The following is a 23,346-nucleotide window of genomic DNA, read 5'->3' on the forward strand; positions in this document are numbered from 1 at the left end:
CCAGCTGAAATAAATATTAAAATTTTACTTTATGATTGAATTTTGAGTTTTAGATTAAAATGCTATAACTGAAAAGTCTTCTTCCTTCAAAGGCAGAAGAGGAGAGAAACTATCATATCTTCTACCAGCTTTGTGCCTCGGCAAAGTTACCTGAATTTAAAATGCTGCGATTAGGTATGAATATGGCATTAGATTTTTTTTTGTGCTGGTGTTGTTTTATAATAATTTCTGAGTTCATAAATTTACTTGTTAAAAAGGAGATTATCTCCCATTGGGATATTTATGGATGAAATGATAAAAGGTCTGCAGTTGGCTTTAAGATAACTCACGGGACAGGGAAGGAGTGAGTGGCTGTATAAATGGAACAGGATTGGCCTTGAGTCGATGCTCATTTAAGATGAGTGATGAGTACGCAGGGGCTCTTTGTACTACTCTCTACACTTTTGTGTATGTTTGAAATTTGCCTTGATTAAAAGTAAAAAATTGAAGGGAGTTTATGTGGTATAACCCTATGAGGTTTCTGATGAAGGGAGTAAAGTGTTTGAAGACATTCTCCTAGCATGTAGGATGGAATCAGACCTTTAGGAAAAGACTAAGATAAATAAGCTACAAACACTTCACTCCATTATTTAATTTTGAGTTTTGTATTAAAATTGAAAACACAGGCAGTCAGACGCTAGACTGTGTACACTTGATTGTGTTGTTGCCGCCTCTGATTCTAAGTGGACATAAAGGTGGAAGTCAAAGCCTCTTCACAGACTGCTAATTGTTTTTATGTTCCTTAACTGCAGGAGATGCGAATAACTTTCATTATACAATGCAAGGTGGCAGCCCTGTGATTGAAGGAATTGACGATGCCAAGGAGATGACACAAACCAGGCAGGCCTGCACTTTACTAGGTAATGTAATCTTGAGCCCTTTGTTGGCATATCTTTGTATCAAGTGGTGAGAATTGTTGGGAGATTTAACATTCATTCTGAAATACATTTGGACAACATATGGGCACAAGGTTTCTTTTTGGGGTGATAGGAGCTGTACTAAAATTAGCTTATGGTAATGGTTGCACAGCTTTGTAAAATGGATGAATTCTGTGGTATACAAATTATTTCTCAATAAAGCTATTTAAAATATTCAGGGCATCAGGGGAGGTGGGACTGTTTGTTTAAATTTTTACAAAATCTGAAACCTAGAGCTAAATGAAATGGGTTCCTGTACAAAAACTCATGTTTTGTAGGGTTTTTTTTATTTTGGGTGTCTTCTTGTGGTCTGGAAATGTGGTTGACCTGGTTTGGTGACAAAGCAATGTATTACATGTAGTTTATTCTGTTGTTGAAATGGCTCAGATGTCACTGTCTTGTTTCTGGGTTTAAAAAAAAAAATTGGATCTACATATAAATAAATTGACCTTTAGAAATGTGAAGTACAACTTTTAGTGCTGAATTATTTATTCAGAAGCCTCTGAATATGAAAAACTCTAAAGTCATATATTGGTATTTTAAGGAGCACTCTGAGGTGAGTTATTTTAATTTAAAAGCATTGCTTATCAGAGTGTGGTCTAGGACTGCTGTGGAGCTTGCAAAATTCTAAAATCTCAGACTCTATCTTGAACCTACCAAATCAGAATCTGCATTTTGACAAGTTCCATTGGTGATTCGTGTGCACATTATCATTTGGAAAACACTGCTTTACTACAAGGACTAACTCTGTAAATAGAAAATTACAAATTTGAAAAAAAAAGAAGACCCATAACACAGGAGATGGCAAAACATTTCTTATGAGATCAACTCTCAGTTATTCTGTATATGATTATATATTTGGGAATAATTTAACTATTTTTATTTGAATATAATTACATCTAATATTCTGGGAAAATCTTACCTTATTGAAAAATGAAGCCTGGTCTGATAGAACGCCAAGGGCTGCCAGCTTTCTCATCCCGCCTGATCCTTCAGGTCCTGCCCTAACGCTGCGTTTGGACACTCGCTCATCAGGCTGGGGTGCAACACCGGCCTGAACACTTCTAATTCTGGGGTCTCTTTGACTTACACTTGATCTGAAGTTAGAAAAAATAATTAAGTAATTTGTCTTAAAATAGCTTTATTGGGCTGCAGCTTGCATTTGGAGTAGAGATAAATAGAAAAGGCAATAATGTTAATAAAATACTTAAATCCAGTGTTTGACAATGATGACAATAATTGTTTAGCACTTACCATGTGTCACACAGTGTGTTAAGCTTACTATGTGCATTTTCTCATTTAATGTTCACAAACACCCTTTGAGATAGTCCCTACTATTCCTGCATTTCAAATGAGAAAACAGAAGGATAGAGGGTGAAGTTACCTGTGCAGGTGAGGTGGCAGGTCAGGAGCAGAGCCAATGTCTGTCTCAGTCCACAGCTCACACTCTCAGCCACAGTGCTAAACTGCATTATGTGTGAAATGTTAACTCTGACACGTTATAATGTGTACAACACTTGGCAATATTCAAGAGTTAAAAATGGGCTTAAAGTTGTCTGCTATAATTGTTCAGTTCCTGTTCTGAAATTAATCATTTGTTCACTTACTCTGTGTTTCAGGAATTAGTGAATCTTATCAGATGGGAATTTTCCGAATACTTGCTGGCATCCTTCACTTAGGCAATGTTGGATTTACATCTCGAGACTCAGACAGCTGCACAATACCTGTAAGCTCAGAACAAGCTTTTTAGTTTTGTTGATTCTTTATGGAAACAGTGCATTTGAAGTCACTCTATTAACTAACATTAATAATTATCAGAGAGAGAATTATCAGACACACTATCCAGAGTAGAATCTTGAATTGTAAATAAAGAAGTGTGGATTCAGATCTCTGGTGCACAGTGATTGTGTGTGTGTGTGTGTGTGTGTGTGTGTGAGTGAAGGAGGAGGAAAGAACTTGGATACATATCTGATCCGTATAAACAGAGACGGGAAATATTAGATATGAAAGTTGGATTGGTGAGTCTAGAGAGAGGGCTAGTTTGGCTCATGGCACACATACCAAGAATTGGTAACTCTATTTGTGTCTTCAGCTATGGAAATAATAATATGATTTAAAAGTTCCTGAAGAAGCCGTTAGCAGTGGTTACTCCTGGGAAGAGGAGTTAGATGGCTTGGGAAGTAGGGTGATTCATGTATTCTTCTTTCTACACATAGTGATAACTGCACACTGAGAACTAAAACCCAGTTAATTTGTTTTAACTGTAACAAAACCTGACAGTCTCAGATTGTTCTCGTTGGGCATTTGTGACTTGTGATATTTTCTGGTCACCACCATCAAAGATAAGACACACGTACACATATATTTATTAGGTATTTTTAAACTTTTTTTAAAAAGGAAGAAGTTGTAATATATTTCTTTTCCATCCTGCTTCCTCAAGGATTATAATAGGAAGCAGTCTTGAGATTTATGTTTCACTCTTCAGACACCCAAGTTGATATTTGCAAATCTACATGTAGATTAATTCACGTGACTTAAATCTGGATAAATTAGACTTCAGTTTTGAAATATATGTGTCACGGTCTCTGCCTGGGTTCAATCCCAACTTTACTGTTTACTCACTCTGTGTTTTGGGGTGAGTTCCTTAGCTTCTCTGAACCTCGTTTTCCTCATCTACAAAATGAAAGAGGCTTTCTTTCCCAGCATTTTTGGACTGGTTGGTCTGATTGAGCTTCATGCTGGATAAATTATATTTTAAAGACTATTTAAAATAAATATGTAAGAACTTCTTAGAGGCCAAATACTAAGTGAAAACAGAAACTCAGAGAACAAAGCAGAACCCTGAAGCTGGGACTCACCTCAAGGGCATTTGCTGAACCCAGTGACCTTGAGCTTTGGTTTTCATAGCCAAGTAGGTGCAGAAGACAAAAGATAAAGCCTAGGACTCATATAAACAGAGGAACAAAAAGAAAAACTTCTGCCTAAAGCTGAGACCCTAAATGGGGAACTAGTAATAAACTTGCTCACTGCCTACTCCTAGAGTACGAGGAAAAGTTAATCTGGCTCAAGTCTCCATGCTAAGCGGAAGAGGAAAAAAATAGTTCCTTAAAAATTTATGACAATAACTGACCCCTCACACATACTTCCCAGCCTGATTTCATAGTTCCTGGATGGTCCCCAAAAGCTACACACAGGAAACTTAGCTTAAGTTGTTCCTGGGCTGGTGGTGCCCCGGCTGCCTGACAGAAGCAAATGCCATCTTCCTTGGAGGGTCCATCTTCAATCCAGGCTTCAACAGGGTCCCATAAGGAAAGTTACAAGAAGTATTGGCTCACAGTCAAAAATCTCAAATCCCATGATGAAACAACAGAAGAAGGAGCTAGGTGAAACAACAGAGTCAAAGCTGCCAAGAATGCTGAAAGAAATTAATAGCTGATTTGACACAACTGAGGAGGGAATTGATGAGCTGAAAGATAGAAGTGAAGAAATTATCCAAAGTGCAAGATGGGACCCAGAGATGGAGCACTTCACAATAGTTAAGAGAGATGAAGGGTGGAGTAATAAAATCTGGTTTTAATCTAATGAGAATTCCTAAGGGAGAGAAAAAGGAGAATGAAGCAGACGTGATGTTTGAAGAGATAATTACTAACAAATTTCAGAACTTCTGAAAATGACACTACACCACAGATTTGTAAAGTAAAAAAAAAAAAAAAATCCCAGTTAGAATAAATAAAAAGAAATCCACCCTCAGGCACACCATGGTGCACACCACAGGCAGAGAGAAAAATCTCAAAACAAGCAGAGATAAGAGATACTACTCTTGGAAAAATAGCAACTAAACTGATAGCTCACTTTGCAGCTGCAGTAATAGGAGCCGGAAAACAGGGGGCTGTCTTCAGTGTTTGAGAGTAAATTACCATTAATTTAGAATTGTCTATTCAGTAAAAATGTCTTTATAGAATGAGGGAAAAATAGAAGTGTTTTTCAAACAGACACTTGTGAGAATTTGTCACCCATAGGCTTTCACTAAAGGTAATATTAAAAGACATAGTTTAAGCAGAGGAAAAGTGATCCAAGGTTTGAGATCTAAAATTCGAGAAGAAATGGTGAATCAATAAACTAGTCAAGTATTGGGCAAATGTGGGTAAAATTTAATTAATTACAAAGGGAGAGGTAGTGGAGAAACCTGGCAGACATCCCCTTAACCAAGTGACCCCAGTTGCCAGGACCCATCATCATCCCGTGAATTCTGATGTGGTGCACTGAGGGGAGTGCTCATCGCTTTCCAGTATTCCTGCCAAAAGCACATGACCTGAATCTAGACGTGAGGCAATGAATGTCATACAGACCCAAACTGAAGGACATACTACTATTCTAAAATGTCAAGCTCGCCAAAAAAAAAAAAAAAAAAGTGGAGAGCTGTTCAAATTAAAGGAGATTAATGAAACAAGAAAACAAAATCTAATGTATAAACTTAGATTGGATCCTGGATCATAGAAATCTGTCCTCCCTCCTCCCCCCCACAGAGGACATTATTAGGTCAACTAGCAAAATTTGAATTAGATCTGCCAGTTTGATAATAGTGTTGTATCATTGCTAATTTCCTGATTTTATTCATTATACTATAGTTATATAAGATAATGTCTCTGGTTTTTAGGAAATGCACAGTGGAATATTTAGGACCAAAAGGGCATCATGTTTGCAGCGTGTTCTCAAACAGTTCTGAAAAAATATTATGTATGTGTATGTATGTGAAAGAGTGAGAGAGAAAGAGAATGAAACTAGCAAACTTTGTAAAATGTTAATATTTAGGGAATCTGGGTGAAGGGAATTCTTTATACTCTTTTTGCAACTTTTAATGTTGGTCTAAAATTAGTTCAAAATAAAAAATTTTTTAAAAATACAGTGAATCACCAGCCCCTCCTCCCTCCAAAAAAGAGAGAATTAAAGTGTTGGATAACAGAGCTTCTAGATTGGGATGGAGTGTTTCGAGTTAGTGTTATTTATTACACTAAGTTAACTAATGTAACTTAATATTTCTATTATAAAACAGAAACAGAAAGTAAACCTTTCAAATTAGTAGAGAGGAAATTGAACTGAAAAAAATAATCCAAATATAGCAAAAATGGGAGAGAAAAATTTAGAAAAGGTGGGAAAAATATAGCCACCAAATAAGGTAGAAATAAATAATTACAAATGGACCAATGTTTCGGTTGATATGGATTGTTAGATTGGATTTAGAATTCACATGTATACTGTTGAAAGAAGCATTGCTAAAACACAGAGGTACAGAAAGTTTGAAAATAAAAGGTTTAGAAAAGACACACTGTGGTACCTAGAAAAAAAAACTGGCAGAGCTATATTGATACCAGACAAGACAGACTTTGAGGCCAAAAGCAGCACTGGAGATGGAGCACTATGTATTGATAGAGATCTTATTCACCAGGAAGATGTAACATTTCTAAATTTACATGTGCTTAATAATGTAGCCTCAAAATATATAAAGCAGAAATCAACGGGAACCACAAGGAAAAAAAGACAAATCTAGCACAGTGGGATATTACTGATTTCTCTCAATTATTGATAGGTAAAGAAGTCCAAAAATCAATGAAGTTTTAGAAAATTTGAAGAAGAATTAGCAGTGTTGATCTAGTAGAACAATATGGTAACAGCATTCAAGTAGAATGTTTAGAAAGTGCTGATCCACTTCTAAATGATGTCAAAATATTCATATATAAATGAATGAAATAAGTTGCTTATTTAATGGAGTTCATCTATGTTGTTGGCAATGGTGCTGATTTGTATCTGAAGTGATTATTTTGGAGGAGAGGAGATGAAAGAAGAAAAGAACTGCTTCAGTGGGAAGGGTCAGGGGATGAAGGTGCCAGATTCTAATGATAATTCTGACATAAATTGATCGTGTGATTTTTGACAAGCTATTTATTCTCTTGGATCTTATTTCCTCATTTGTCAGTTAAAGATGACAGTGTTCACCCTGCCTATGCCCCAGGAATGTTATCATGATTCAGTTGAAACATGTGAGTGAAGATGTTGAAAAATATAATGCATTAAATGGATTGAATTAAACAAGTATTCATTGAATTCATACTCATGCAAAGCCTATGGAAGACATTGTAGGGGGATACAGTAATCCCTGCAGGTGATACAGGGAATGCTTAGATTAGAGATTCTAATCTAAGAAGTCACACAAATAACTATCAGGTTGTCTGTTTATAACCCTTCAGTGACCCTATGCCTGTGCCCAGCCCCCACTGCTCTCAGAGGAAAGACCAGCCATGGTGTAGCCTCTGGCTTCATCTCAGCTTCAGTACCTCACATTGGTGGCTCCCCCTGCCTCGCACCACAGGACTTTTATACCAGATGTCCCTTCAGCTTGGAAGACCCTTTCCTCCCCCTTTCACCAAGTTAACATCTTCTTTTCTTTCAGATCTCAGCTCCATTTCTCAAGGCAGCTGTCTCCTGCCTCCCTGAATAGGGCACACTCCTCTCACATGGAATCTTATTATAGTATCCTTTTCTTTTGTAGTAATTTTGCATTTTAGGGAGCAGTCATTTTGTTGATATCCATTTCCCTTAGTGACTAAGTTCTGGGAGGACCAGGACCGCATCTGTTTTTGTTTATTGACGTATAATAGGCACTCAGTAAGTATTTGTTGACAAGCTGACTCACTTTCTGACTGACTGAATGAATGTTCCTGAAGAAAGATCCAAACAAATACTGCAAAGAGACAAAGGAAGAGGTAATTTTTGAAATGAGCCATAGATGGGGTTGCATAATGCTGCCTAGATGCTGGTTTGATGGATGATTGTGATTGTTACTGATCAGCTTCAAGTGATCTTGGCGTTTGTTATAACAAAGAAATTGCTGGGTTTTAACTGTGACCTCTTTTTGGATATTTTTTAGTAAGTTCTGACTTAATTGATCTGGTCCTAGGAAATAACCCATTCTCTTTTGGCAGCCCAAGCATGAACCTCTCAGCACCTTCTGTGACCTCATGGGTGTGGACTGTGAGGAGATGTGTCACTGGCTCTGCCATCGGAAGCTGGCTACTGCCACGGAGACGTACATCAAGCCCATCTCCAAGCTGCAGGCCACGAACGCCCGCGATGCCTTGGCCAAGCACATCTATGCCAAGCTCTTTAACTGGATTGTAGATCATGTCAATCAGGCCCTCCACTCTGCTGTCAAACAGCACTCTTTTATTGGCGTGCTGGACATTTATGGGTAAGTATATTTGGCTTAGTGGTCTGCCAGAGAGCATTTCTCTCTAGAGATTATCTCTAAGTGGGTATTTGCTTTTTTTTCCTACTGGTGAGAAGAAGGGAAAATTAGAGAGAATTTCTAAAAATCTAATTTCATTTGCTAGTTTCTCTTCTCTGGGTGCCTTTCTTTAACAGTTAAAACCCTTCCTGTACCTTTGTGCTTTATGATGCCTAATTTTTCATTATCTGGTTTAGTTTTTCCAAAGAACCTATGAAATTTCTATTCCCAGTTCCCTTCTATGTGTATGTAGACACTTGAATCTGTAAATTGACAAGAGCAATGACTTCATCATAATTCTGATTGTTCCCCACGTGGGAATGAATTAGCCCTCAAATACATGCTGTTAAACACTTCTGCATGCTGCAGCCTTTAAAAAATTTCTCTGCCACTTGACTCATGCCTATCTGCTGGGCACGTATTTCCTGTCACTGACTTACAAACCCTTATTTTCACTGATGTAGAAAGAAAGTTTCACAATGTTGAGAAATTTCCCCCACTTTTTCTTTCTAATGTGCACATTTTGTATATTTTTAAAAGCTGTTTGTTCCTTATTCTCCCCTTCCCATATTATTTTTGGTTTGACAGATTTGAAACATTTGAGATAAACAGTTTTGAACAGTTTTGCATAAATTATGCAAATGAAAAACTCCAGCAACAATTCAATATGGTAAGAATTTTCTTGCTTGAATAATATTCTGCCAAAAATTATTCTCTTGAATTCCTAGTCTATGTTTAAAGGCTGGTTCCTAAAATGAAGTTGTGAATTACAATTATTATCTATGGTTTAAAATAGCTGAACTGCTGAGGAACTCATGATTAATAAGTAATGCAACCTTGAAAATGTTTATGGTCCAATGAGATTCAAGGCCATCCTTGGACTGCTGTCTGAGAATAGTGAAAATTTGGTTCAAATAAATTGAGAGAGAGAAGCAGAAAGTGTGTTAGGTAGTAACACAGAGCCTATGAAACTCAGCCCAGGGATATCCTTCAGTTGGTTGTTCCTGAGGCTAATTGTATGTAGAGTTATGACCACCTTAACTCTCACTTGCTGTATTAGCAAAATGTGAGAAAAAAAGGACATACTCTCTTTTCTACATGTATTTTACATATTCTATTTCACATATTCTTTTTTCAACAGTCTGAGACATTCACTGAGACAATGTCAATGGGACTATTTTTAGAGTGGCTTTTGTGGAGTAATAATATCAAATATCTTAGAGCATTATCCTGGTGTCAGAGGATTTGGAGATGCTTAAAAATGATTGTAACAGTGAACAGCATGGACCTGCAAGATGAATTGCTTGGGTTAGAATCCAACTCTGCATTGACTATCCAGGGGACCTTGGGCAAGTTAATTGACCTTGCTGGACCTTAGTCACCTCATCTATGTAATGGGGATAATAATAGTACCTGCTGCATGTAGTTATATGGATTAAGTGAGTTGGGATATGTAAAGTGCTCGCCACATGCCGGGCACAGTTCTAAGTGCAAGATTAAGGGTGGTTATTAGTGTTGATGAAAGAGGATATTAAAAATGAGTCACCCGTAAGAATTGGAAGATGGAAGAGAATAGAGCTGAAGGACAGGAAAGAACTCTTAATACCTTCATCTTACAAAGAGGGAGGTCAGATGGTATAGTCTACACTGATGAACAGAAAATAGAAGTTAAAGATGTTATTTTAAGTTACAAAGTTAATAAAAACCAAAAGAAGATCCAAAAATAGTAATAGTGGGAGCACAGAGGAAAAACATTAGAGATGGTATGTGTAAATTTAGCCTCATCTATCTTATCAAAAATCAATAGACAATGTTTCAAATGAATAAATAAAAAATAGCCAATAAGGTAAATATAAGAAGAAATAGTTAAGGTAGTTAAAAAATGGCCACTTCCAGGGAATGAGACTGGGGCTGGGGAGGGATCGGACAAAGAATTGTTCTTGTCATCATAAAACCTTTAAACTATTTGGTTTTCAAAACTATTGCATGTACTTTGATAAAAATTTGGGCCACCTTTATTTAGCAAGCTACTTATCACAGTGAAATAATGTTGAGGTGATCTTAAAACCTTAGGCTTATGACTGTTTCCACAAGAATATGACTGATAAATCTTGCATCTCTGCATAAGGAACATTAATAAAAACCTATCAGAGACTAAATTGAGCATTATATTTTCTCAAGGTTTTTTTGAGTTTCTTAATACCTTATTCAGTAGCACAGTCTTCTGTTCTTTCCTGGTGTATTTTGGCACAAGATGACTGGAAGTATAAGGGACCAACACCAGCCTCAATAGGGCCTGTCTAACTTGTCTATTTCTCAAGGACCTCATGTCTCTGCAATGTGTTTCTGACTTTCTTGTTTCTCTTTCCCTCTTTCTGTCTCTATCCATCTGTTTCTCCTTCTCTCTCTTCACTCTCTCTCTCTTTCACACACACACTCACACGCACACACCCATACTGCATCTTGGCTCCTCTCTGCGCAACTGCTCCACTCCCTCTTACTATCATATGGCATATTCTTTCTTTCTGTTCTGTATGTATTTTCTCAAAGTTTCTGCTTCCTCACTCACTTCAAACTTCCTGTGAACCCAGCAGTGGTCGGAATGCTCCCATCCTCTTAACTTGCTTAGCTCCCATTCATCTTGACTTTTCAGCATCAGCTTCTATTGTTAATTGCCTGTTTCTCAGTTCTTATACCTGAGAAAGAGAACGTGATTAACCCGGTTCATTTGTTCATCAGAGATCGCTGGCAGTTGACTAGCTGTGACTAGGAGTGTGGGGGATCACAATTAAGAATTTGGTTGTTTAGGGCTGCTCCCTCAGTAGAGGCTGTGGTTTCATGAGAAACCTGGTGATTGGCATGTTTAGTACTTGGAGTTGTTACCATATTGATCAAGGATCTCTTGCCATTTTGAACCTCATGCCCACATGTCTTTTTGACAATTGGGAATCAAAAATTTTTGAGGCCCCATGGATTTTTTCCAAACTAGACATAGAGACTTGTGTGAGAAACAAGCTCGAAAGTTTGGAGCAGTGTTTTTGTTGTCAATGTGGAGACTGCATATAAATTAATGAATTTTAAAAAGGGGTCATTATTTTGGAAAATATTGGTATCATCAGTCAGGGCATCCTGCTGACACATGGTGCCCTATTTGTCTTCTCATCACTCAGAAGAACAGAAGAAATTTGCTTTCTAATTAGCATGACATAAATATTCATACAGATACCCCCCTTTTTTTTTTTTTAAACCAAAGCTTTTTGCAGCTGGTTAGACTATAAACCCTGCAAATGAGCCAACAGCAGCATTATAATAAGTGTAGAATAAAGTGGAAAATTTCCAGGTGTGTGAGGAGAGTGAGTACCAGAAATCTTGGTGGCCCTAAGTTTCACGGAGTTTTGGGTCCTGGAAAATGTGTGTTGGCTGGTAATAGCCACAGAGGGCTAGTCTTCCTAGAAAAGTAGCAAGATGTGTGAGAGAACCAAGGGAGACAAAGGAGACAAGAAAGGAAAGCAGAAGCCCTCAGGAATGAGTAGAGATTATTAGCATCTTCAGAGACCACAGTTTGTGGGTTGGCTGCATTGGCTGGACGTCCTGAGCAGTGGTTGGATTGCCCTTCCCACCTGGACCAACTTAACCACCTTTCACTGCAGAACTCAGACCACAAGCCCTTCCTCAAGGAAGCCTTCTCTCACCACCCTGTATCCATACTGAATGAGGACTCTTGCTCTCATAGCTCACCACTGTTTTCTTCTGTAACATTATTACAGTTTATAATTATATTTCTTGTGATTGTTTGATTTCTGTCTGTTTCCCCTACTAGTCTTTAAACTCCATGAGGGCAGAGCCCATGTCTGATTTGTTAATGGTTTGCAGTGACTGGCATGTAGTAAACAGTCAACACATATTTTTGCTTAGTTGAGTGAATGGATAAGAAGCAGTGGCTGAAGCATTTAGCAGAATTAGCAATGGATTGGTAGTGGATGCAGCTGCTTGCAGAATTGGGTGTAGAATCCAGAAAAGTGAGCAGTAGATTCCCTGACTATAGATGATAATCAAGACAGACACAAAAGACTGACAGTTATCTAATTCTGAGACACATGGTTCAGTAGTCTGGGGGGTATCCTCCCTGCATAGCTGTTAAGGCCAGCTAAGGCATTTATGTGCGCATGTGGTTAGCAACAGGGTAATAATTTAAGAGGCCAAAAGGTATATAATGCAGTTTGGGATATACATATCAAAAAATCGAAAAGACTGCCACAATTATCAGCTATTTAAACATTCACATACCTAGATTTTCTTGTTTACCAAGAATCCTATATAGCTGAGGTTTTACTTGTGTGGTTTTTATTTGCTTTCTTATATTGTTCTTTGTGTATAAATCATGTTTCTCCCACGAGGTTGTTGCTAGAAGCCACAGACTATCTCAAATTATGTTGGTATTCTCTTAAGAGTCTTTTATAATGTTATTTCTTGACTAACATTATTTATGACAATGATCCAGTAATGTCAGTTTTTTTTCTTTTCCATTGCAGCATGTCTTCAAATTAGAACAAGAGGAATATATGAAGGAACAAATTCCATGGACACTCATAGATTTTTATGATAATCAGCCTTGCATTAATCTTATAGAATCTAAACTGGGCATTCTAGATTTGCTGGATGAGGAATGCAAGGCAAGTATGATTTTCTGATGTACTTAGTGTATCAAAATTTATATAGCGAGGTCAGAAGGTAAGTGAGTTTAAGCAGAGATTCATTAGTATCCCATGAGGTGCCATGGTGGCACCAAATGGGGGTCACCTTAACTTGCCTTCTGAAGTCTCACTAGACCCAAAGGGTTCTAAATATAATTGAAACTAGGAGAATCTCCCTTCTCTTTTCAGCTGATTCTAAGTTTTGTGAAAAATTGACATTAGATACAATTGCTATCAATTTTAGCCACTTTTGTGTACCTTTGGTACTTTTTGTTTGGTGGTATGATATAGTTAAAGAAGTGCAATAAATTGTACAAAAGACCTTTTGAATAATAGTTCTAAATATCCACAACTTTTAAATCAAATAGTTATTCTTTATTACTGATATATATGTTTGGGAGGAGTTTTAGCTTTAAGATGCAGCATGTGGGAAAAATATTGGATCCCCAACTATCCTACTGAGTGATCTTAGACAAACAACCTATCCCCTCTCTTAATTTCTCTTTAGTTTATATGCCGTAGCTTACTAACCATAGGTTGATCCTCCTAAGCATCCAGATTTCCTACAAAGTTAAGAATACAGAACTGAATGTTTTCACTTACATGTAGAATTTAAAAAAAAAAAAATGAATGAATATAACAAAACAAGACAGCCTCACAGATATAGAGATTACCATTGGGGATATGGTTGTGGGGAGGGGCAGGATAGGGAAAGGGGGATTAAGAGGAACAAACTACTAGGTATAAAATAAGTAAGAAACAAGGACATCTTGTACAGCACAGGGAATATAGCCAAGCTTTTATAATAACTTTACATGGAGCATAATTTATAAAAATATTGAATCATTATGTTGTACTGAAACTAAATACTATTGTACGTCAGCTATATTTCAATTAAAAAAAAGAATGCATGTAATGAAAAGGTGTTCAGCCTCCTTGAAATTAAATAAAATGCAAATCAAAACAAAAATGGGATGCTGCTTTTTATCTATCAGGGACTAAATTTGATAATATCTTTGATTTGATAATACTAAATGGATATTTATTACGTGTATACTCTTGATGAAGAGCATGAGGTTGTACAACACATTTTAGAGGAAATTTGACAATATTTATCAATATTTTAAATCCACATACCTTTTGACCCAGCAGTTCCATTATGAATATACTTGAAAAAGTATCCAAGATATATATGTAAAAGAAGTCATTGTGGCAGTTTTCATGAAGTTGACAAAAGAATCAGTAACCACCTAATGGCCATAAATACAAGAATGCTATTTATTATTAAGAAGAGAAAATGCTAAGAATTTATAGAATGATCCTATTTTGTCCGTGCCTTTAAAGACAGAAAGATAAAGAAGTTGGTGAAAATGGAGAGGAGACTGTTCTTTCTGAAGTATATAAAATAGTTCACTATGTGCAAATGTTACCTTTATTTAACAAATATTAAAAAATACTTGATAGTCATGATATTTCATCTTTCATTTGTGAGGCTTTTGTTGTTTTAAAAGCGTATCAAATATTTATTTGATGAACCCTGGTAAAGGCAGATTGAGTTGCCCAAAGATTGAGCTGAGTCGCCCATGGTAAGGTCTCAGTCATTGGTTTTCATCAGTCACTGCAGCCTCTAAGGGAGAATGTGGAAGGAACGAGTCCCTAAATTGAATGTAGAAGTTGTTAGGCAAAGTCAAAAACTGGTCTCTTGGCTGATGCGTTAGAAGAGTCTCATAACAATATTCACTTTGTTATCTTTCTTTTTTTTCCCCTGAATGTAGATGCCTAAAGGTACAGATGACACTTGGGCCCAAAAATTGTACAACACGCATTTGAATAAATGTGCGCTCTTTGAGAAGCCCCGTCTATCAAACAAAGCTTTCATCATCCAGCATTTTGCTGACAAAGTAAGGAAGCTTTATCATCTTTTTTCTTTTTGACTACTTAAGTTCAAACAGGAAAAAATCAATAGTCAAGAGATAGCATTTTTCTTTGCTGAGCTTGCAGTCTTCAGGGCTTTATAGAAGAAGTAAGCTTAAGTGTTGACTTGTTGGTTTTTTCTTCCTTTAACCTAAATGGGATTATATTATGAAATAAATATGGGTCTACAGTCTTCAATCTATAATTCTGAAATCCAAGAAACTCCAAAAACCATAAGTATTTTCATAATTCACTTAGTGGCTAAACCTGATTACTGACCTGAGGTTATTTATAGTCTGAGGTTATTTATAGTCTTTATTTATCTCAATTAGGCTAAATATTTACATATTTCAATGTAGAAATGTTAATATGTTTGATTACAGATTGCTGCTTCTCTGCTAAAAAATTCTGAGTTCTAAAGCATAGCTGGGGGAGGGTATAGCTCAGTGGTAGAGTGTGTGCTTAGCATGCTTGAGGTCCTGAGTTCAATCCCCAGTACCTCCATTAAAATGAATAAATAAATAAACCTAATTACCCCCCCAACCCCCAAAATAACAAAGCATAGCTGACCCCAAGGATTTCAGAATAGAGATTGCGGACTTGTGTCACCCTTTGTGATTGATTCAGTGGGTCCCTACTAACAAGGTATACAGACTTGCTGCTTCACAAGTCCTGCAGTTGACTCAGAAGTCCAGAGCCATGGCACTAGTTTATGTTTCAGTGAATATATATGTGGGGCAGCCTTTAGGGTAAGCTTCCTGTGGTGTCCTTTAGGAATTAGGGTTTTCTGAGTCTGTTCTACTCCTACTAAAGACCTTGGAATGGCTTTAGGGCCACCTAAGGGCTTTGTGGTATAGGCTGGGGACCTCTAGAGTGTTAGGTGATTGAAGTCACTGGAGTTTTGGAAGCAGGGAGAGTCCGTTCACGAGTAGACCCCCTTACCAAGTCATATGATATTTACCCAGCTCCACTCCATCCCTTGTCGCCTCTTCAACCTTCTGTCAGATAACCACTTGTTCCTTCTGATCCTCTCTCCCGCTGTAACCTCTTCTATCCCGAGAGGAGACTTACCCATGCCGGATGATGAGTTAGGTTAGGAGATTCAGTAGGTCAGCCTTGGAGGAGCTCTCTTTGGCCAGTGTGGAAGAAGAGAACAACTTCTTATGAGTCTGCTCACCCATGAACTAGAAGGACCTTCTAGCTCATGGTTAATCAGCACTACTGCTGTTCCCTAGGAAAAGCAACATTTAGAGTTTTAGTTTAGAGTTAACACACTTCTTACCAAGAGTAGTAGTAGTTTCTTAGAATAAAACTGATGATAACATTTTGCTGAGAGCCCACCATATAGCCTGAGCCCAATAAATATTTTTGATGTTGATGATAATAATATCTATTCAAAAGTCTTATTAGCTAAGGAGATTTTTTCCATGTGCTTTCAGGTGGAATACCAGTGTGAAGGCTTTCTGGAAAAGAATAAAGACACTGTTTTTGAAGAACAAATTAAAGTTCTGAAGTCAAGCAAGGTAACCATGTGTAGGCTTTCTCCCAACGAGATATAGTCATTAAAATATTAATTACTTAAACATTAGCTTTTTAACAATAATAATGATTTTTCTAACAAAATTAGCTTTACTGTCAGTTTTTAATTTATCAGATACATAACCTGACTTTTGTCAGTTCCTGCTTTAAATGCCCTACAAATGTTAACTCATCTAATCCTTATGATAAAGTGATAAGACCATTACTCCCATTTTACTGAAGAGGGAACGGAGGCACAGACTTCATAGCTAGTGAGTTTTCAAGCCAGATTAAAACACAGGTTGTTGAGCGAAGAGTCTGCACTTTTAACCACTATGCAATGTAGTCTTTCAGTTATGTATGAAATTATTTCCTCCATAGCAGTTCTAGATTCTCTTGTACCTTTGTGAGAGACTGTGAAAGAAAATGTGGGGGTTTTTTTTGTTTGTTGGTTTGGGTTTTTTTGCTGTTTAATTTGGAAGGAATGCATGAGAAACATGGCCTTAAGCACTCCATGCAGAGTGGAGATTGACCTCCAGATCATTGAGTGCAGTTTCATGTGTGGTCCAGAGCACTTCAAAATCATTTTTCATAGACATAGATTCCAGAATCACTGTTTTCTAGTGGGAAATGAACAGTCCAGATTGCAAAGAACTCTGACAGCGATCTGAGATTGATTATGAGGTTGATGCCAACCTCCACCCTTTGACTCTCATTAGGAAAGGATGGGGAGGGGAGTATGGCTCACTTTCATCCTATAGGAGCAAACCAGGAAGCCCGTTATTTAGTTTAACAAAGTAAATAGTCAAATATTCAGAGAAAAACTAAAAATAGTCATGTGAATTCTTCTGGATTACCGACCAGCACTTACTGTTTTTCTGATTTATTCTAAGAAAATCCTTTTAACGTCAATGGAATATTATATGAACACTTTGACCCTTCTTTTTGGAATAAAAACTTAATTATTTTGATACTAGAAAGTTCATGTAAAGATCAAATTCCACTTTTAACCCTTAGAAAATAATGAGTCTACAGTCTAAGTCTGTAGGAAAAAATCAATTTTTTCACTTATCCTCATAAGTGTTGGGCACTAATGCTGTACAGCCTATAAGAATGATGTATCCTAGAAAATTCTCTCACAGTGCCAATCCCTGAGTAATATTCAGTTAAAGATTATAAATTATTTTGATTTATCAATAGTGATGAAAACCATAGAATTCTAGTGCTACTACTCTGCCTAAACAATTTAGCATAAACAGAACATTCACGGGTTCTCATTCCCCAGGCATCCATAATCAGTTGTCTTTATTCTGACTTAATTTGTCTGATCGGCGGGTGGATCCTGAATTTTCAGAATGTAGCTGTGTATACTGAGTAATCAGTTGGAGTGGCTGCCAGTCTATGCAGCATTTTTGCAGTTGGGGGGGGGGGTGGTGTGTGATTTACATAGTTTAAAGGCCTCTTCTGCTGCCAGTCAGCAAACCCAGTCTGAGGGTATGAACTTTGTATTTTAATTTTTCTGCATTGGATAGGAAGCAAGTGTAACATACTGTTGATTTTTCTCTTGGAAGTATTTATTTTAGAAGATCAACATTTGTGTTAATGTGTTTTCAACAGAATTATTTTTGTGGTAATACATACAGTGTAGGGTTCTGTTTGTGTGTGTGTGTGTATGTGTTTTGTCTTTTTATTTTTTTCCTTTAGTTTTGCAGCCTCTAGCCAAATTTATAACTTGAAAAGGAATTAAAGTATAAAAAATTTAACAGAAGACACCTTAATTTATGTTTTTCCACCATAAAGAAATCTTCTGTTGCCACATCAAATATCAGGAAGCACATAAATGAATTGCAACTCGACTAAATACTACTAAATTACAACTCTACCAAATACCATTAAAATGAGTGGTAATCCCTACTTTCCATGTTGCTAGTTGATGAGGGAGGGGGCACAGTTCATCTTTGTGCCTTAGATCTCTCCTCTAACAAAGAGTCATGACAGTATCTGCTTTAAGGTGTTGTTACGAGGACTAAATAGGTTGATTTAAGCTCTTAGAACAGTGCTTTGTGTATAAAAAGCTCTTAGTGAATAACGTGGTTGTTACTGTTGCTGCTGAGATGATTTCCCACATCTTTAGGAAGGAGTTACTTGGATTCTCCTATTTTCTTTAACACTCCTTCCTAGACACATAAGGTCAGTCTTAAGCAATTCAGATCCCTGTTTTAGGAATAGACAAATCAAAGAAAAAAGATGGAATGTCCAGACGTTTCTACCCACTTACGTCTGTCTGTCTGTTTATCTGTCTCTCTTTAAATAAGTTGGCATCTTCCGTCAGTGGAGAATGGATAAATTCTTTAATAAATGTTTTAAGAAAATTGAGAATTTAGCAAGGTAAAGAGGTAAATGAGAGATAATCATAGGAGTTAGTTAATAACCATTTAATCAAATATTTAGATGCTATCATGTCATAAAGTGGTAAGAGCTATACAAAAAAAGTAAAACAGGGCACCAAGCTAGACAGTGAGTAAGCTTGGGCAGAGGTGAGCTGCTACACTGGCTGAGGTGGTCAGGAAAGGCCTCTCTGAGGATGTGACATTTGGGGTATCCCCTGGATGATGGGAGACAGCCATGTCAGTCGAAGAGCAAGTGAGAAGCACTGAGACTGCAGAAGCTGCTTGTGTCCAAGGTCCGTAAAGAAGGCCAGTGTGGCTGAAGTGTGGCAGGTGAGTAGGATGTTGGAAGATGGGTAGACAGGGGACACTTCTTGGAGGGAAGTGGGGTTAGCGGAATGGATTTTATTCCTGTTGTTGTAGAGAGTCTGGACAGCTTTCATGTGGGGAACATGCTGCTACGTGGAGATGTGTTGGGGGGTGTGGAGATGGGGCAGTAGTAATCTGGGGGAGAGGCGGTGGACTGAGGAACCGAGGTTGTAAAGCATTGGGGATGGCTCATGATTTGTAGTAGAGCTGACAGTTCTTGTTGATGGTTTGAGAATAGAGAGTGAGGAGAGGGGAGAAATTGAGGATGCCTTTGATGTTTTGGGTTTGAGATAATGGATGGATGATGGTGCCACTTACTGGGTGAAGATTTGTAAAAGTTCAGCCTTCAGGAGAAAGAATCGAGACTTCTGTCTTAGACATGTTTTACCTGAGGTGGCAGTCAGATAGTCAAGCGGACATATCACATGGGAACTTGGAACTAAAAGTCAGCAGGTCAGGGGGAAAGTCAGAGTAGGTGACATAAATTTGGTAGTCTTTAGGGCTAGATGGTATTTAAAACAATGGTCCTGGATGAGATCTCTTAGAACAAGTAGGTAAAAAATATTAGAGAGTAAGGCATTCCAAATTCTAGAGGCTGGCCTGAGGAAGAACCAGGAAAGAAGTCTGAGAAAAATGGCCCGTGAGGAAGCAGGAGAACTGCCTAAAGAAGAAATTGTAGAGCAGTTTCTAATACAACAATGTATAATGTACTTGTTGCGGGAGTGGGTATAGCTCAGCAGTAGGGCACTTGCTCAGCATGCATGAGGTCCTGTGTTCAAGCCACACCACTTCCATTAAAAATGAATTGAATCATTAATTAAAATGTAGTTTTTTAAAAATGAAAACTCAATGTAGAAAATTTTAAATTTATAATTTGTTTAAAGAGGAAGTCAGCCACACACACACACACACACACACACACAAACACACACGTCTATGTATTCTGAACTCTCAACACTGAGCAGTTTTCTGGTAAATACTGTAGATATTAAGTTAAATTGTAGCACCTTGTGGTGAATATGGTATTTCAGCCTGGCTTTAGTAACCATTTCACCCAGAAGAGACAAAAACAGTTTAGAAAGTCAGTGCTAATGTAGAGTTAGCAATTTATTTGAAAATGATAGAATGGTGTAGTTAAGATTCTAAAATATGTGGCCTGTTATTGAATAGCCTAACATTTTAACCCATGCAGAGTTTTCAAACCAAATCTATTAGGTACTCCAATTTTTCCCTTTATGTAATACAAGATAATGGTAAAACATTTTTTTCCTCATTATAGCCAGCCAAGCTATAATATTTATTTGGTAAAGCAAGGGATACATACATTTGTATATAGCAAGCAACCACTATCAGTATGTTATATATAACAATTTGTCATATACATCATGAATTATTTCTTAAATCACTCCTATAAGTGATATACACATTAATAGCAAATGAAACTGATTTTGTTTTTTTAATGAAACTATTCTCCTAAGAAAATTGTCTTTTCTGCAGATATTCTGAGATTATTAGACAAGTAATTGGTAATTGCAATTTTAATTTGACTTCTAAGAAGGATATATTTTGTTTATGTGGAATGTGGCCCTGTTGTAAAGATAATGTATTTATTATCAAGATGTTCCTGTTGATTTGTCTGAAGTCTCTTTTGTTCTGTAAAATTTCTTCCAACCATATTGACAAATACCATCCACCTATTTATTAACTACCAGATCTTTTAATAGTCTTTTATTTTGCTAACCTGGCAGAATACAAAATTGATTACAGAAATTATGCAGTCAAGTTATAAATTCCTTGAAAACAAATTCAGAGTATACAGGACAAGGACAGGGTTTATTTCTTTTTTTTCCTAAAATTTAATTTTTTTCTAAAGGTTACTAATTCATGATTATTTTAAAATCTTATAATATTGTAGAACTAGTTTACAACATGCTTCCTGCTGAGATTTCCAGTGGTATTTTTTTAGCTGGGACTCACCATTTGAATTAATAGGTAGACAAATGAAGCATGAGGATGAAACATTTTGTGGAACTGAGGTAATAAGACTTGCAATTAGTATTTTGCTCAATAAATAATTATAGTTTAAAATCAGTAAAATGTTTAGAGTGGCTATTTCCTGTGGATTAAGATTTCAAGTCTTAGTTGATTAGTTTTGATTTTGTTTCTCCCAAACATGGTTGTAGAATTATTGCATTTTTCCACCTATCTTTTGTAGCATTATGTCACCTTTCTCTCATGTTTTTGGCTCCTAACACAGTTATTGATTGTTTCTAAAATTTGACTCTGAAAGGTGTTACTTAAGGAAGGGAATCACTATGGATTGCAAATCATCATAATGTTTCTATGAAGGTTTATGTTTTGAGTTTGGGTTTAGAGTTTAAATTCCTTTCACTGTTTCTGACTCAGTTCAAGATGCTACCAGAATTGTTTCAAGACGACGAGAAGGCCACCAGTCCAACCTCAGCCACCTCTTCAGGGCGCACACCCCTCACCCGCACTCCTATAAAGCCCACCAAAGGCAGACCAGGCCAGACAGCCAAAGAGCACAAGAAGACGGTGGGGCACCAGGTGAGCTCAGGGAGCCGCTGCCGCGGCGCTCCTTCCCCTCTAGCTCAGCTGAAGCCTTGGGTCTTCCTTTGTCAGCCTTCCCGGTGGGGTCCTCAGGTGAGGAGAGGCTAGAGCTTTGTGAGAACGTGGAACACCGTCCACTCATGCTTCTCCCCACCTAACTTAGACCCGTGACTCTGCTTAAGCCTTTCCCAAGGTTGTTTTCTCTACATCCTAATTCTTCTAGCACATATCCTCCCTTACAGACCACTGCCGCCTTTGTGGTGTTCTCTGGTTGTTTCCTCTCTGGTATGTACCACTCCTTCAGCGTGGGAACAGGGCCCTCTCCTAGCTTTGATGTCCTGTGCACCAGGTGGAGTGGGAAACATGCCACATGTGCGTAGAGCCCGAACAAGGGCTGGGGGCTTTGGACAGGAGGCTGAGCACTAGTCAGCTTGTTTTCCTGTGCTTGGGACCCTGTGCCCTGTGCAGATAGGGAGCAGGGCCTGACACAGGTCCCAGCCTCCATTCTGATCCCAGGGCCCTAACGGTCACCCCACCCTGGCTGTACTCTCCCATTCTCCCCCTCACTTCGTATACTCTTTTAAATCATCTGCTACTTTTTTTCAGTATCATATAGCACCACTCTCCCTGTACATGATTAAATGACCTTAATATCCTTAAATCAAGGTCATATTTTTGGTGAAAATTTTAAGTGCACAACAGAAGTCTACATTAAAAGGGCAGCGGGTAGTGGAAGAGTGAGCTCTCATGTAATGATGGGCTTTGGGTGATGATGACGTGTCAGAGTAGGTTCATCAAAAGTAACAAATGTCCCATTGTGGTGGGGAGTGTTGATAATGGGGGAGGCCATGCCTGTGTCAGGGTAGGGGGTATACGGGAAGCCTCTGTATCCTCTGTCCTGTTTTGCTCTGAACCTCAAACTACTCTAAGAAAATAAAGTCTGTTTTAAGAGGGGGGTTGGGGTGGAGTGGGAGGAGCGTAAATGTACATTTAGCAGAGTGAGCATGTAAATGGTAGAGTTCAAGCAAATTGTAACTGAAATCCCTAACATTCTTGTGTAGAAGCAGCTCCTCTCTTGAGGGCTGGTCCAGTTCATAGGTGGCGAGGTCATCTGCACTAGTGTCGTTAGAAGAAAATTTTAAGTTATTTTACATCATCTTTGACAAAACTTCAGTGCCCCTTTCTGATCTTTTTCATGCAGTTCCGAAACTCCCTTCACCTGCTTATGGAGACCCTGAATGCCACAACCCCTCACTATGTGCGCTGTATTAAGCCTAATGACTTCAAGTTCCCGTTCACGTATGTGTTTCTCAACTGCTGGATTAAAAGTGTCCATTTCTCATAAGGATTTCCAAACCAACAGAAGGGGAAAAAAAAAAAAAAGAATACTTAGACAAATCTTCAAGTCTTGTAGAGGGAAGCTCCTAGTTAATAGAATTTTTTCAGTTTTTGTTCCCTTTTGAGAGTGTGAGAACAAATAAGCAGTTGGCCTTCTGACAATTTTAAAAGTTGAGGTCAACCACACATTTCTAGTTCTGTGTTCTGTTTTGAATTTACTTCATTTCAAGATCTTTTTTGTTAATTTGGGCTTCAGTTAAAACCAGAGCTGGGAGAGATAAGGTTGCTTTGGCAAAGACTCACAGTTATCCTTGCTG

General features: G+C 37.7%; 1 protein-coding gene across 11 annotated transcripts in view; it reads left to right on the forward strand.

The window, feature by feature from the left end:
• MYO5A (myosin VA) overlaps positions 1–23,346 on the forward strand; it is a 173,762-nt gene that overhangs the window by 78,870 nt on the left and 71,546 nt on the right. For all 11 annotated transcript variants that reach the window (XR_004320441.1, XM_032481171.1, XM_032481161.1 and 8 more), the window contains 10 exons: positions 93–174; positions 792–899; positions 2,576–2,682; positions 7,937–8,202; positions 8,827–8,908; positions 12,771–12,911; positions 14,708–14,833; positions 16,286–16,369; positions 21,527–21,688; positions 22,893–22,990. Coding sequence is in view for 10 of the 11 variants with exons in the window: in XM_032481171.1 (XP_032337062.1) it covers positions 93–174; positions 792–899; positions 2,576–2,682; positions 7,937–8,202; positions 8,827–8,908; positions 12,771–12,911; positions 14,708–14,833; positions 16,286–16,369; positions 21,527–21,688; positions 22,893–22,990 (1,256 nt within the window). In the remaining variant the exon portion in view is untranslated. The remainder of the gene's footprint in view (positions 1–92; positions 175–791; positions 900–2,575; positions 2,683–7,936; positions 8,203–8,826; positions 8,909–12,770; positions 12,912–14,707; positions 14,834–16,285; positions 16,370–21,526; positions 21,689–22,892; positions 22,991–23,346) is intronic.

Source organism: Camelus ferus, chromosome 6, assembly GCF_009834535.1.
Source record: "Camelus ferus isolate YT-003-E chromosome 6, BCGSAC_Cfer_1.0, whole genome shotgun sequence".
NCBI lineage: Eukaryota > Metazoa > Chordata > Mammalia > Artiodactyla > Camelidae > Camelus > Camelus ferus.